This window comes from Cetorhinus maximus, chromosome 19 (assembly GCF_964194155.1).
Source record: "Cetorhinus maximus chromosome 19, sCetMax3.hap1.1, whole genome shotgun sequence".
Classification (NCBI taxonomy): Eukaryota; Metazoa; Chordata; class Chondrichthyes; order Lamniformes; family Cetorhinidae; genus Cetorhinus; species Cetorhinus maximus.
In genome coordinates this window covers 53,712,777-53,726,690 of record NC_135897.1, presented here as the reverse complement: position 1 = coordinate 53,726,690, position 13,914 = coordinate 53,712,777, and the positions used below count along the sequence as shown (strand labels likewise).

At 40.9% G+C, this 13,914-nt stretch overlaps 1 protein-coding gene across 1 annotated transcript; it reads right to left on the bottom strand.

Annotated features, from left to right (window-relative positions):
• Nucleotides 1-6,119: 6,119 nt before the first annotated feature.
• Nucleotides 6,120-11,242, bottom strand: ptmaa (prothymosin alpha a). The gene is made up of 5 exons (XM_078563860.1): nt 10,809-11,242; nt 8,120-8,188; nt 7,932-8,037; nt 7,089-7,153; nt 6,120-6,694 (listed from the first exon to the last, which is right to left on the bottom strand). Exons 1-5 carry the CDS (start codon nt 10,980-10,982, stop codon nt 6,653-6,655), a joined length of 456 nt encoding a protein of 151 aa, XP_078419986.1. The 5' UTR covers nt 10,983-11,242; the 3' UTR covers nt 6,120-6,652.
• Nucleotides 11,243-13,914: the final 2,672 nt, after the last annotated feature.

Sequence of the window (13,914 nt, the reverse complement as noted above, 5' to 3'; positions counted from 1 at the left end):
TCCTGGAGTTTGGAAGCTGTGCATGGAAATTTAGTTATTGGCAGTACTTCAGGGCAAAGGCTCTGATATTTGAAGGGAAAGCAAGCAGAAGGGAATGGACTTAGAATATTCACCCTGTCCCTTACTCTGAGACAATCAGACCTGAATGGGTAAGTCCCAGATAGTCAGGCATGGACTTTAGGAAAAAAAGGAGTTGCATACAGTGCAGCAGACAGTGGCCTCAGTGTCAAGTTCAAATCTCTGGCAGTGCTTAGAACTCAAGTTGAAAATTTCAGGTATGCATTTCTAACCCGACATATTTATAGTAAGGTTGAAATATAATTTGGCAAGTTGCGTAATTATAAATTGTAGTTAAAATACTAATGTAACAAGCAAGCAGAAGAAAAACTGGCAGTCTGAGTGATTTTGGAAAAATATTTCAGCCATTGGTTTTTCCTTCTACTCCTGGTAGCAGCTGCTGACAATTTTTTGACTTGAATTTTTTTCCAAAATTGCTGCTCGGTGATTCACAGAGCTGATTGCTACAAATTTATTAGCATAGTCCTATTCATTTGCATTTTGTTGCTATTTTATCAGTTTTTAGTAAAATAATGTTCAGCTTTTGCCAAACGAATTTAAAAGGATAACTGGACATATATTAGGGGAAATAGGTTACTGAGTGGAATGAACTACATTATATTCCACACCTGTACTGTCCAATGTTCCTATTCCACATGTATCTTTCTGCAAATTGCACAAAGATTGAAATAATCCTTGTGAAACATACATATAATAATATGCACATCCATCTCTGTATACATGATCTCTACCTCTAGGTACTTTTGTAATCTTACAATGAAGCTGTATTCTCAAACATGAGTGACACAAAACATGTTAATAGACCTGGAACTGTAAACTATTGTATACTGAAGTATTGCCCCAAAACCATCAGATTATATGTCTACTTTACAAGTTTGAATTAAGTGGTCATACATATTCCTGACTTACGAGATTGTATTTTAAACCACTGATCATTTCAAATACAAAACCTCCAAAGGTACAACCCTCATTAAGAAACTGACGTTAAAACAACATTTTCATAATATCCAATTAGTTAGGAGCTGCAAATGTTATAACAAAAGGCAATTTCTTCAGCAATAATTTATTTTGATACTTACTTCAGGTCAATCCACAACAGGGTAGTGTAAGACACAGTATTTGCTCTATTAACAGACTCAGATACTAAATTTTTATAGTGCTATCTTTAAGAACAGCATTAAAGTAAGTTATAAGAAAGTGCATGAAGAAATGCTTTGGGATGTAGTTATATTCCCTTTTCTGTATCAAGGGCAAAGGACTACATCTTGATCAAATTTTCCCAAGCGCATTAAAACCAAGTGAAAAGATATATAGCCCAAACACACCTCATTCAACTGCAGAACACCCTTAGATCAGTTAACAGTAAGGTTTGCAAATAACCAGGCATGGAAACATAGTGTTTATCATTGTTCTTAATGCAAATCACCTTTATTAATCCAATTTACAAACATTTTATTTCAGCTACCAAGTTTCAATAGCAGCCTGCCATTTTTTTTCCTCCTTTGGGCTGACTTAACACTCCCCATCATCAGGTTTGGAAGGTGGGAGGGGGTACATTAAATCCAGCAGGCAACCACCCACCTGCCCCTGCCCCTACCACAATTAAACCAGCAGCAGGGGCAGCATCAGGCAACCCAGCCACCAGTGGGCCAATTAATTCCCATTAAGGAGCCTCATCCCGCATCTGTAGGGATTTAACTGGCAGTGGTGAGAGGACTATGCCAAGCACCTAGATGGTTTCCTCCTGGGCCCATCAGAGGGCTCCCTCCAAAGTGTAACCCCTCTCCCTTTCCGCTCCAAAGTGTAACTCACAGATTTCCGACCCACACCCACCAAGGTGTAACACCCACCGTAGTTCTACTGCACACCCCACACACACTTTGGGCCCCAGCTTCCCATCCCCTTGCCAGAGCCTTCCAGCTTTGCCCTGGCAAGACTGCCACCACTCACCTCAAAATAATCCAGCACAGCTCAGCTCCTCGCCCATATGCAATACCAGCAGTGGCCACCACTCCTGGTGGCACTGGAGAGCTGCCAGCCTCTGATTGGTCGGATCTGAGACAGGACTCCCAGTTCTAGGGGTGGAAGTCCTACCTCCAGTCTATTAACAGCCAATTGGCCATTAAAAGTCTGCAGGTCAGCCATTCTTCTCCTGCATGGCCTTTCTCCCCACCGCACCTGGCTTCTTAGCTGGGCAGCAGGGACCATCCAGCCCATTGTTACGATCAGTGAATTATTAAAGAATGTGTATACTCCAAGAAAAATAAATGCTCAAGTAATTTTTTTAAAGGATTAACTCAGATAAGTATGAGACAAACTCAACAACTAATTTTTTTTAAATGAAAGCTGTAGGAACATTCGATGGGCTGAATGGCCTAATTTCTGCTCCTATGTCTTATGGTCTTATAGATAAAAGCTTTGCTGTCAACAGAATTTTATTGGCATAGGAGGCCGCCATTCGGCCTATCGTATCTGCACCGGCTCTGCAAATGAGCATTATGACCGAGTGCCATTGTCATACCTTTTTCCCATAGCCCTGCACATTGTTGCTATTCAAATAATTATCTAATGCCCTCTTCAATGCCTCGATTGAACCTACTTCCACCACACTTCCAGGCAGTACATTCCAGGCCCGAACCAACTCAGTGTGTGAAAGTTTTTTCTCGCGTCACATTTGCTTCTTTTGCAAATCGCTTTTAATGTGTGCCCTCTCATTCTTGATCTTTTTGCGAGCAGGAACAGCTGCTCCCTATCTACTCTGTCCAGCCCTTCATGATTTTGAACATCTCTATCAAATCTCCTCTTAGCCGCCTTCTCTCCAAGGAGAACAGTCACAACCGCTCCAAACTATCCTCATAGCTGAAGTTTCTCACCCCTGGAACCATTCTTGTAAACCTCTTCTGCACTTTCTCCAATGTGTTCACATACTTCCTATAATGTGACACCTAGAACTGTACACAATATTCTAGCTGAGGTCTAACGAGTGTCTTATATAAATTCAGTATAACCTCCCTGGCTCTTGTATTCTATGCTCCTATTAATAAAGCCCAGGATACTATATGCTTTATTAACTGCTCTCTCCACCTGTCCTGCCACCTTCAATGATCTATGCACATATACACCCAAGTCTTTCTGCTCCTGCACCCTATCAAAATTTTACTTTATTTTATATTGTCTGTCCACATTCTTCCAACCAAAATGCATCACTTTACACTTCTCCGCATTGAACTTTATCTGCCACCTATCTGTCCACTCCACCAACTTGTCTATGTCCTCTTGAAGTTTCACACCATCCTCATCACAGCTCACAACACTCCCAAGCTTCGTACCATCCGCAAACTTTGAAATTGTCCCCTGCACACCAAGGTCTAGATCATTAATAGATATCAGGAAAAGCAAGGGTCCCAATACCAATCCTGGGGACCTCCACTACAATCCTTCTTCCAGCCCGAAAAATATCCATTGGCCACTCCTCTCTGCTTTCTACTTTTCAGCCAATTTTGTATCCATGTTGGTATTGTCCCTTTTATTCCATGAGCAATAACTTTTCTCAAGCTTGTTATGCAGCACACTGTCAAGTGCCTTTTCAAAGTCCATGTACACCACATCAACAGCATTATCCTTATCGACCTTTTCTGTTACCTTTTCAAAAAACTCCAGCAAGTTAAACATGATTTCCCCTTTAGAAATCCATGCTGGCTCTTCCTTATCAACCCATATTTTTCCCATGTGACTACTAATTCTATCCCAAATAATTGTTTCTAGAATCTTGCCCACCACTTAAGTTAAACTGACTGGTCTCTAATTGTTGGGCTTATCCTTACAACCTTTTTTGAACAAGGGCATAATGTTTGCAATTCTCCAGTCCTCTTGCACCACCCCCAAGTCTAGAGAAGACTGAAAGATTATGGCCAGTGCTCCTGCCATTACTACTCTCACTTCCTTGGATGCATCTCATCTGGTCCTGGTGCCTTATCAACTTTAAGTATTGATAGTCCATTCAACACTTCCTCCTTGTCAATTTTGAACCGTTCTAGTGACAGAGTTTCCTCATCTGTCACCGTGGCCTGGGTAGCATCTACCTCCCTCATAAAGACGGATGCAAAGTATTCATTTAATACCTCAGCCATAGCCCCTCCTCCATGTTTAAATTCCCTTTTAGGTCCCTCATTGGCCCTACTCCTCCTTTTACTATTTATATGTCTATAGAGATTCCCCTTTATGTTAGCTGCCAGCCTTTTCTCAATCCCTCTTCACTTCCCTAATATGCTTTTTCACCTCCCCCTCTGAACTTTCTGTATTCCTCTTGGTTCACAATTGTATTTTTTACCTGACACCTGTCATAAGCACACTTATTCTTCATTTTAATTTCGATCTCCTTTTTCATCCAGGGATATCTGGATTTGTTTCCCTACCTTTCCCTTTTGATGGAATATACCTTTACAGTGCCTGAACCAATTCTTTTTTGAAGGTAGTCCATTTTTTAGCTAGATATTCCTGCCAATCTTTTGTTTCAGTCTATCTGGCCCAGCTTCGTTCTTATTAGTTTTACATATATACGTAACACATTTGAGTACCAGGAAACTCATCAGGACTACTATGCTTCGGGTTTACTATAAAATGGTCTCTTAGATTCCAAAGTTAAATTTAATATAATTCACTTCAAATACAAACCCAGTATTTGGCAAATAGCTAACTTCACTTCCCTTGTTCAACCAAGTCAGTTTATATTTTCCCTTTCTTTGCTGAAGGACATGACTTATACTACAGAATATTTCAACAGGCGACAGTAACCCCCAACTTCACTGGAATGTCCTTCATCCCTGAGCCAAGATAAACAGTAGCAGACTATCAAATTCATTTTTTGTCGCAGGGAGAAATAAAACTTCCGTCAATCAATCTTTCGGTCCTTTCCCCACCCAATATCTGCTTTCCATCAGCTGGAAAGCAATCAACAAGTGATCTCTCTACTAATTTCTATCTTTAGCATAGAGCCAGAGGCTAGTTATAACATTGCCAACATATGGCCACCTGACTAAGCAATTCGTAGCTAAACCTAGGATGAACTAAACCTGGATGGGTTTATCTGGCTCTATGCCACAAACCCACCACACCAACTGCACAAAATATTTTAAAAACTAAATGTAATACTAAAACTGCTGAATGACAAGCCGTGTTTCCTTAAATTGATGGGAATTTTAGCCAAAGTAAAATAAGAGTTTAATATCATTAAGGTACAGCATCAGTTAGCTGGGAAATGTGGTACTAAGTTTAAACAGTTAAGAGTTTGACCATCTTAATTTGGATTAAGAGCAATGTCAGTTTCAACGGTTCATTCAAACTGTGAAAAGATGGATGCCACTAAAGCGTTGTAAACAGATTAAATAGCCATGTCATTTCACTTCCACTGTGCAGGATTTTTCTCAACTATCAGACAAGTATTCACTTCTATATTTCCTCAAATACTAGAGCATTCTGGATATCTGATGTTTTGATGTTAGTTTACTAATGGGATTTTGGTTTTTAAAAATGAATTGCAGCATATTAACAGAAACATTGAAGTGCTGACATTTCACCTAATATCAAACCTAATAAGATATGCTCCTAATAACTCAATGGTGCAAGACAGTGCATTGAAATGCAATCTCTGATCTTGATTGCAAATAAATTAACTTCTTAGACTATGTAAGACATCTAGAATGGTTACTGCATTTTTAAGTTTTAAAAAGAAAAACTTTGATTAGTTCCTATGTTCTATAATCTGAAAAACAAAACAAAAATGGTTTATTCATTTGACTTGCTACTTACCATCTTCAATAACTTCTCCAAATGTAGAATCATAGTTCATATATTAATCTATTTGAAGTAGTCAAGGCATGTTTGTGTTTTCACTGTTGTGTCCACCATCATTTTGTTTTGAGCATTATAAGCTATGTTTACTCAACATTTCAATGCAGAACAAATCAGAGTTCAAAGATGGCGTCAGTGTGTGGAGTATTTTAAGCTGTAATGCGCATTTAAAAAAAGTCTCAACAAGTCAATTCATCAGAAAAACTCAGCAAAATAAAATTCCGGTTTATTGTGGACAACAAACTTTTCACACATACAACAGGCCACAATGGACAGCATTTCAGACAAAAAAATCCTTGATCTTTGGCCTTTCCACCTCATACAAACCAACTACTTATAGTACAGCTAAAGTACATACAGTTATTGGAATGCTCAAAATTAATTTTGTTTTTACAGATTACCTTTAAGATAATGTGGCCAAGACATGGTCAAACCACCAGTAAAGTCAGTTTTACAGAAGAACTTCAAAGCCCTGTTTGGTCACCAGAGATCACTGTTTAAATTGGCTGACCTCTAACCATATGTACAAAAATATAAAATGTAAATAAAAATACAAACAAATTCTCCTTTAGGATTTTAAGAAAGAAGTAGGGCCATGAAGTCTTAGTAATTTTATTTTAAAAATTCTGCAGTTGACTTGCACTGGTGTACACTCTACTTAGTGATGATGACCAAGTTTTTCCAACAGAAAAAAAAGGGGGAAAATTGTGGATGAAAATACAGCTTATTCATCATCTGTTTTCTGCTTCTTCTTTGCAACATCATCCTATGGAGTTGAAAAACATTGATGAATAAGTATTTTTGTTATCTTGCCTCATTTCATAACAATTTAAATACAACTTGACTTTTTTTGTTTTACTCATTGTAGCTAGATTTTAATTGAAACGAGTTCCAAGATGTTGCTGTTAGTTCCAGTACTTTTATATGCATTATTTTAATATGAATATGAAATCATTACATACATTGATTTTCAGTGCAGGTATTACTACAGTCTTTACAGATCAATCCCAATTATATCCAAACCAGAGAAGCCAACTTATTTTTTACTTTTGTTTTTACAAACTTAATTCAAAAGATTAAGAAGCCACTTTCATGAATCTCAACAAGGGCATATCATGTTCATTAAACAGAGCACAAAAAACCATATTGGAACTACGTACCTCTTCATCTTCAGCCACCCGTTTCTCTGCAGCTCCCTCACATTCCTCATCATCACCCTCCTCATCTAGAGAGAAAGAAGCCATCCTTTTAACAGCAAAATGAGCACACACCAAACAAAGCTGCAAAGAAAACACTCTCCTTTCATCTTCACTGTATTCACATTGCCAGGCTTTAAGATCCAATGCCTATTTCTACTCAAAAGTGGATGTAGAAAACCCCATTTGCTTCAATCCATATAAGTGACAAAGGTTTAAACAAATACTGAGCCCTGTTGAGTCACAGTACTTACTGTTCCACTCCAAGTGAGAAAAGAACACAAACAGTAAAACAAACAGCCAGAATTTGGAAACATCCCTTGCCATTCTCCAAATGGCCAGTAGTGTCACTATAGAGAACAGTAACTGAATATTAATATTACAGTAACAAAATGGGAACAAAGATTGAACACATACAAAATGAAGTGCAAATTAGCAATGTTGGAAGGAAGGAGTCAAAATGCTACAAATTATGCTTCATGCTATAAAAATTATAAATATTATTATAGGCTAGAAAAGGTTGAACTAGACAGTCAAAAAAAGTTAAGTCTTACAGCTTGTTGAAACTAGGCTGAAGAGGTCCTGAGGTTCCTCAAGAAAAGTTAGAGGTCCTGAAGTACTCCAGACATCACAATGACACTTTTAAAGATTTACTTCACAAATGTCCATACTTATATTAACTTATGTCCAAAGTTATGTTCTATTAACCTTTTAGCCAGGTCATTTAAGTAGTAGATGCAATATTTCTCCCCAGACTTCCCAAATCTTGGCACATTAATCTGTAATACACTGGTAAAAACAAGTTACCTTCTTCATCCTCTTCCTCCTCGTCATCTTCACCAACATCTTCGCTTTCTTCATCTTCTACCTCGTCTGCATTCTCTTCAACTTCCTCTCCATTTTCTTCATTTCCCTAATCAAAATGAATACAACCATGTCAAAATCGTTAATATTTTTCTAGTTTAAAAAACACAGCAAATAGTTTGGTAACTTACAGCATTTCCATTGGCTGGTACGTCACCTTTGCCATTTTCAGGCTCTACCTCTTGAGTTTTCTTCAAGTCCTTAGAAGAGAAAAAAATAGAAACGATCAAACTTCCTTCAATAAACCATATGATGCGAAAAAAGGGGGAGGGGGATGAAACTACGATTCATTACTTAGCCTTCCGTCTTGAAGTTTGAGACTCTTCGAACCTCTAAATATACCATGTACGAGCTACAAATAACACGCCTCGACCGTCAGTTCGGGATTAACTAACATATCTCATCAGATGGGCGTCAAAATTGGTTTCTCTGCGAGTATTTATTTACTGGCTAGCTCAGCAATCGGCACCGCCCAATCCAGTGGTATCGCGAGGTGTCCCCGCCCGTCCCCCTTAAATCGAGGTTGCTGGAGCCACGGGGCATATTGCGAATGGTAATGTAATAGTGTGGCGCTGCCTTATTGTTTAATAACCCCCCTACAAACTCTCAGCGTGCTCCGCATGCACCACCTACATGCGTCCTATTGCCAGAAATAGCATACATCCACCTTTAAACGTTTTTTTCTCCGCCATCTCCACAGCGGACCTCCAGTGTGCGAGTCGCTCAAGCGCAACAGATCCACAACATTAGTTCGCTTTTTCATGCAGGTTAAGAGTTGTATTCCCGATCAACGATTTAGAAATACATGCTTTGCCTTCAATGAACAGAAGACACACAGCCCATTAGAAATAGGCTGCAATGATGGAAATTTTTAGCCCATCCAGTAAAAAAAATACACTTTTGATAAAGTGAATTCCTTATATGCCTAACCCTTTTTTACTCGATAAAAAAGTAACTTGAAAAACGTTTTTGCCAATATTTCTCCCGCTGAGAAAGATAACTAAATATATCGCCACCTTTCACTTTGCGCCTCGCGATCTGATCGCTCCCGACTCAACTTCATGAAATTGTTTCCTAATCTTTATCTGTTAATCCGGTTATCGCTGGCATCATCCCAGAGGCCACCTTTTCGCCAGCCGATATTATCCTTTCTTCTCTGCCCGAAAGATCAATCACGGGATCAAAGTGATTTGTCCGCCAGCATTTAAGGAGCGGGCAACCTAATCGGCTCAGTGACACAAAATTATACAAGGTCCAAAAATAAAGGCAGCCAAGGTCAGTCACCTTTTAAACCAGTCGACCGGTTACTATCAACTCAGTCCCCGAAAGCGTGATAGAGCCGGGTTCAGAGACGGAAGTAAAGCTCCGGCTCCCACGCTTCAAACCGACTCTTTTCCTCAGACAAATGTCATGTACAAAGAGTCAGAAATTCCTCGCACCGCTTAATCGCTTATTGTGATGCCAAGCCGGTTTCTACAGAATAAACAGGGCAGAGTGGGTCAGTTTGGGGGGGGGGGGGGGGTATTTTTTTTACAATGGAATTTGAAACCTCAAGGCTCAGTCCCTTCATTAACTAGAGGGATATTTACAGCACGGTACACCCCCCCACCCCCCCTTTTCAAAAATGGATACGTGTTTAACATTACATCTTCCTTTGAGGAAAGCCACAAGAGCGAGTAGAATCCGATCGATGTATTTGCTCAACATATCGCGAAAACTACGAGAAATGTTAAAGTCAACAATTCGCAACTGATCTTACGTAAACGTTTATCTGACTTGGCTAAACAGTCACTTCAGATAAAAGGAGGGTATATATATTATTTATTATATATTATATATGCTCCAATACATTTTAATGCTGATCAAGTGCATGCGCCTTTATTGAAGTCAGGAGCAGTGATACCCAGACAGCGCGCTCTTCACAACATCTAAACACAAGCAAAGGTCCAACTCCAAACTGCTCTCTGTCAACACACCGAGTACTTGAAAGGGGGAGGCTGCCAGTGGCGGGAAATCGGGTCATTTAACCGAAATCTGAACAACAAACAAGATAAACTGGATTGAACTAGGCGCTGGGAGCCGAGCTGCAGCCTCTCAAACTGCCTGCCCCTTTGATGTTGCTACAATGCAATTCAACTGTATCCGAACAGATATAGCGAGACAACAGCTGCCGGCCAGAAGAACCTGTGCTGAGTGAGGAAGAAAAAAGGCGCGATCGACTTTTGAAGGATAATTTAAATCACCAAATTCACACAAGGAGGGGAAAAGGAAGGTCGACCCCCGGAACGCACCCGTTTCAGGAACAATAAAAGATTAGCTTCCAAAGCGAAGAGACAACTCTCCGCAAACAACAGCTTAACAAACTCGACTTCCATCACAACATCCACACTGCCCCTTCAGCTACTTTCCCATTCCGAGACGAAATGCAGAAGTTTCTGTACAACAGCATTCCGCCTGAAAAAAGACAAGCGCAGCTTTCTGGGCTTTTCCTACAAGCCCCGTCCAGTGAAACCAAACGGCAACTTTCACAAGTATCTGGCACATTAAGCACTTCTTAAGACTTCAGGGTTCAAATATGTCATTTTTTTTTAAAAAAAGAGACCCTTCCATTGAAAGTTTTTTCTCCTCCTTTCAGAAGTGGCTTGCCATTGCTGACATCAATCACATCTCAGACATGCCGTCTTAGCACAAAGAGCCCGTGCTGATTCCTTTCACATGTATCAACATGACGATTGTTGCATTTTGTTACTTTTTACCCTCTGCATCAAACCCGAGGGTTTTTCCCTTTCTAAAATAATAACAAAAGGAGCGCACGGTTACCTTCGGGGCTCGCTCGACACTTATTTCTACTTTGCTGTCTGACATTGTTGTCGGTGTGGATGGTTGTGTTTGAGAGTGAGAGCGGAGCCGCTGCTGCTGCTGTTGCCGGTGCTGGGAACAATGCAAATATGGCTCGAGCCGAGAGTGCGGGGCTCGCGGCGGCGGCTCGCGCATTTACACAGAGCTCGCGTCACTGCTCCCGGTTTAAAGTCACGTGACTCATGCACTGTCGCCCCATTGGACAGGCTCCCCCAAGCCCGCATTTCCATTGGTTGATTATAAACTCGCCGACAATCCCGATCGCCAAACTTCGTCTCCATTATTCCTCCAAGGAAATAACATGATGTCAAAAATAAAAACATGAAATTGATTTTAATGCCTCGGTTTAGATTCGAATGGACGGCATTGTTTCTATACGCGTCCATTTGGGTGTCGGCACATTGTAATTGGTCGATTAGGGGATGGGTGGGCGGGGTCAGTTCAGGTCCCGCCTCCTCCATGCTGATTGGTCGATTATGTTACTGCTTATTAATAGGATGCCCAGTGACGTAAGTTGTATGTAATTGGTGGTTGAGATGTCCATCAAGTGATGTCATAGGCTGTGGCAGGTTGCTGGTGATTCGCAACATACGGACCTTGCGCTTCGTGGAGGGATTGTTGTTGGTTCATCTTCAGCGTGGTGTTCGCAAGTTGGCTGCCAGCGTTGGATGAAGCTAAATCGCTGAAAGCACGCTTGCTTTCTGATCGAGATCATTGCAACGGAAATTGTGGTCTTTGAGCTTTTATTGCGCCCCATTGAGGGGCCAGATAGAAATGTTTTTGAAACACTCGTTTAATCGAATGAGTGCGCTCCAATTGTCAGGGGAGCAACTATCCTCCAAACCATAACTGCATGGAGGGAGGAGATCGACACACATTAAAGATAAATAGATTTGCGTGGCTGGGACTGTTTTCCTTGCAGAAGAGAAGGCTGAGAGGAGATTTGGTAGAGGTACACTAAAGCATGAAGGATCTCGACAGAGTAGATGGGGAAAACTATACTCAGTGGTGGAAGGATGGAGAACAGGGCACAGATTTAATGTAATGGGCAAAAGAAGCAATGGAGACAGGAGGAAAAACTGTTTCATGTAGCACCGGATCTGGAATGTACTGTCTGGAAGTGTGGTGGAGGCAGGTGCAATCAAGGCATTTAAGAGGGATAAAAGCAAAATACTGCAGTTGCTGGAAATCTAAAACAAAAAATGCTGGAAAAACTCTGCAGGTCTGACAGCATCTGTGGAGAGAAAGACAAAGTTAACATTTCGAGTCCATATGACTTCTTCAAAGGGAATTGGATTGTTATCTGAAAAGGAAGAACATCAGGGCTACTGGGAAAAGGCAGGGTAGTGGCACTAGGTAAATTACTCTGGTGAGCCAGCGCAGACATGACAAGCTTAAATGGCCTCCTTCTGACCTGTGATAACATCGACCACACCTCTGCTGCTGAAACCTTTATTTCAGCCTTTATTAACTCTAGACATGATTATTCAATGCACTCCTGCCTGGTCTTCCATATTCTACCCTTTCCACCATTCATAAATTAGAGATTATCTAAAACTCTACTTCCTGAGTCCAAACTCCCATCAAATCCTGTGCACCCATCACCCCTAAGCTCACTGATTACATTGTTTCCCAGTTAAGCAATGCCAAAATTTTTAACTACTCATTTTCAAATCCTTCCATGGCCTCACCATCCCCAATCGCCACTTGGTCATCTCTGTAATCTCCTCCATCCCTATAGGACTCTGAGATATCTGCGTTCCTCCAATTCTGGCCTCTTGACCATCCCCAATTTTAATCATTCTATTGGAAGTCATGCCTTCACCAACCAAGTTCCTAACTCTAGAATTTGCTTGCTAAACCCAAAAGTCCCCGTGCAGGCAACATACAATTCAACCCTTTAAATTACTGTGTGTGCCTCGCAAATAAACTTAAAGGACTGCACTCTTAAATCATCCACGCACACAAAAAATATTTAAAGAGAATGTTTTTAACTACTTTCCTCTCTTATGGACCCTTTCAAATCTGCTATAATCAGCCCCCTTAAATAACCCACACTTTACCCTACACTACCTGCAAACTACCATGCCATCTCCAACCTCCCTTTTCGCTATGGAGTCCATGAATATGTTGTTACATCTCAAATTCATGCCTACTTTTTCCACAGTTCCATGTTCCAGCCTCTCCAATTAGGTTTCCACCCTGCCACAGCACTGAAAAGGTACTTATTTAAGACACAAATACATCCAATTTGACTGTGACCATGGTGTGCTATCATTCCTTATCCTTATCGAGCTGATTGCAGCCTTTGACATGCCTACACCATCCTCCAACATCTCTCCTTGCCTAGGTGAGTAGGACTGCCCTCCTCTAGTTCCATTCTTATTTATCCAGTTGTGGACAGATAATGTTCTGCATTGCTACTTTTCCCACTCTCACACCACTACCTCTGGAGTGCTCCAAGGATCCATTCTTTGCCCTTCCTACTTCTCATCTACATGCTGCCTGCAACATCGTCTGCAAGCATGTCAGATTCCACAAGTATGCTCTACCTTGCCCGGTGTCCAACTCTACCTCACCACCATGTCTCCCAACCCCTCCACTGCCTATTATTTGTTACACTACTTTTCTGCCATCCAGGATTGGATGATCAGAAATTTCATCCAATTAAACATTGAGAAGACCAAAGCCATTGTCTTTGGCTCCTATCAACATGAGCTCATCCAAAACTCTGCCACCTGTATCCTAACTTGGACCAAGTCCTATTCTCCCATTGCCCCTGCATTCGCTGACCTACATTCATATCTGGTCCAGCAACGCTTCAAATTTAAATCCCTCCATAGTCTTACCCCTCCCTATCTCTATAACCTCTTCCAGACCTACAACCCCCCCAAGAACTCTGTATCCCTCTTATCCTGGACTTTAGTACATTCCCAATTTCATTCGGCCTACGATTGCCAGCCATGCCTTTAACTTTTTAGGCCCAAAGCATTGCAATTCCCTCCTAAACCTCAACAGCCCTCTACCTCTCCTCATTTAAGACACTCCTTAAAACTTATCTTTATCA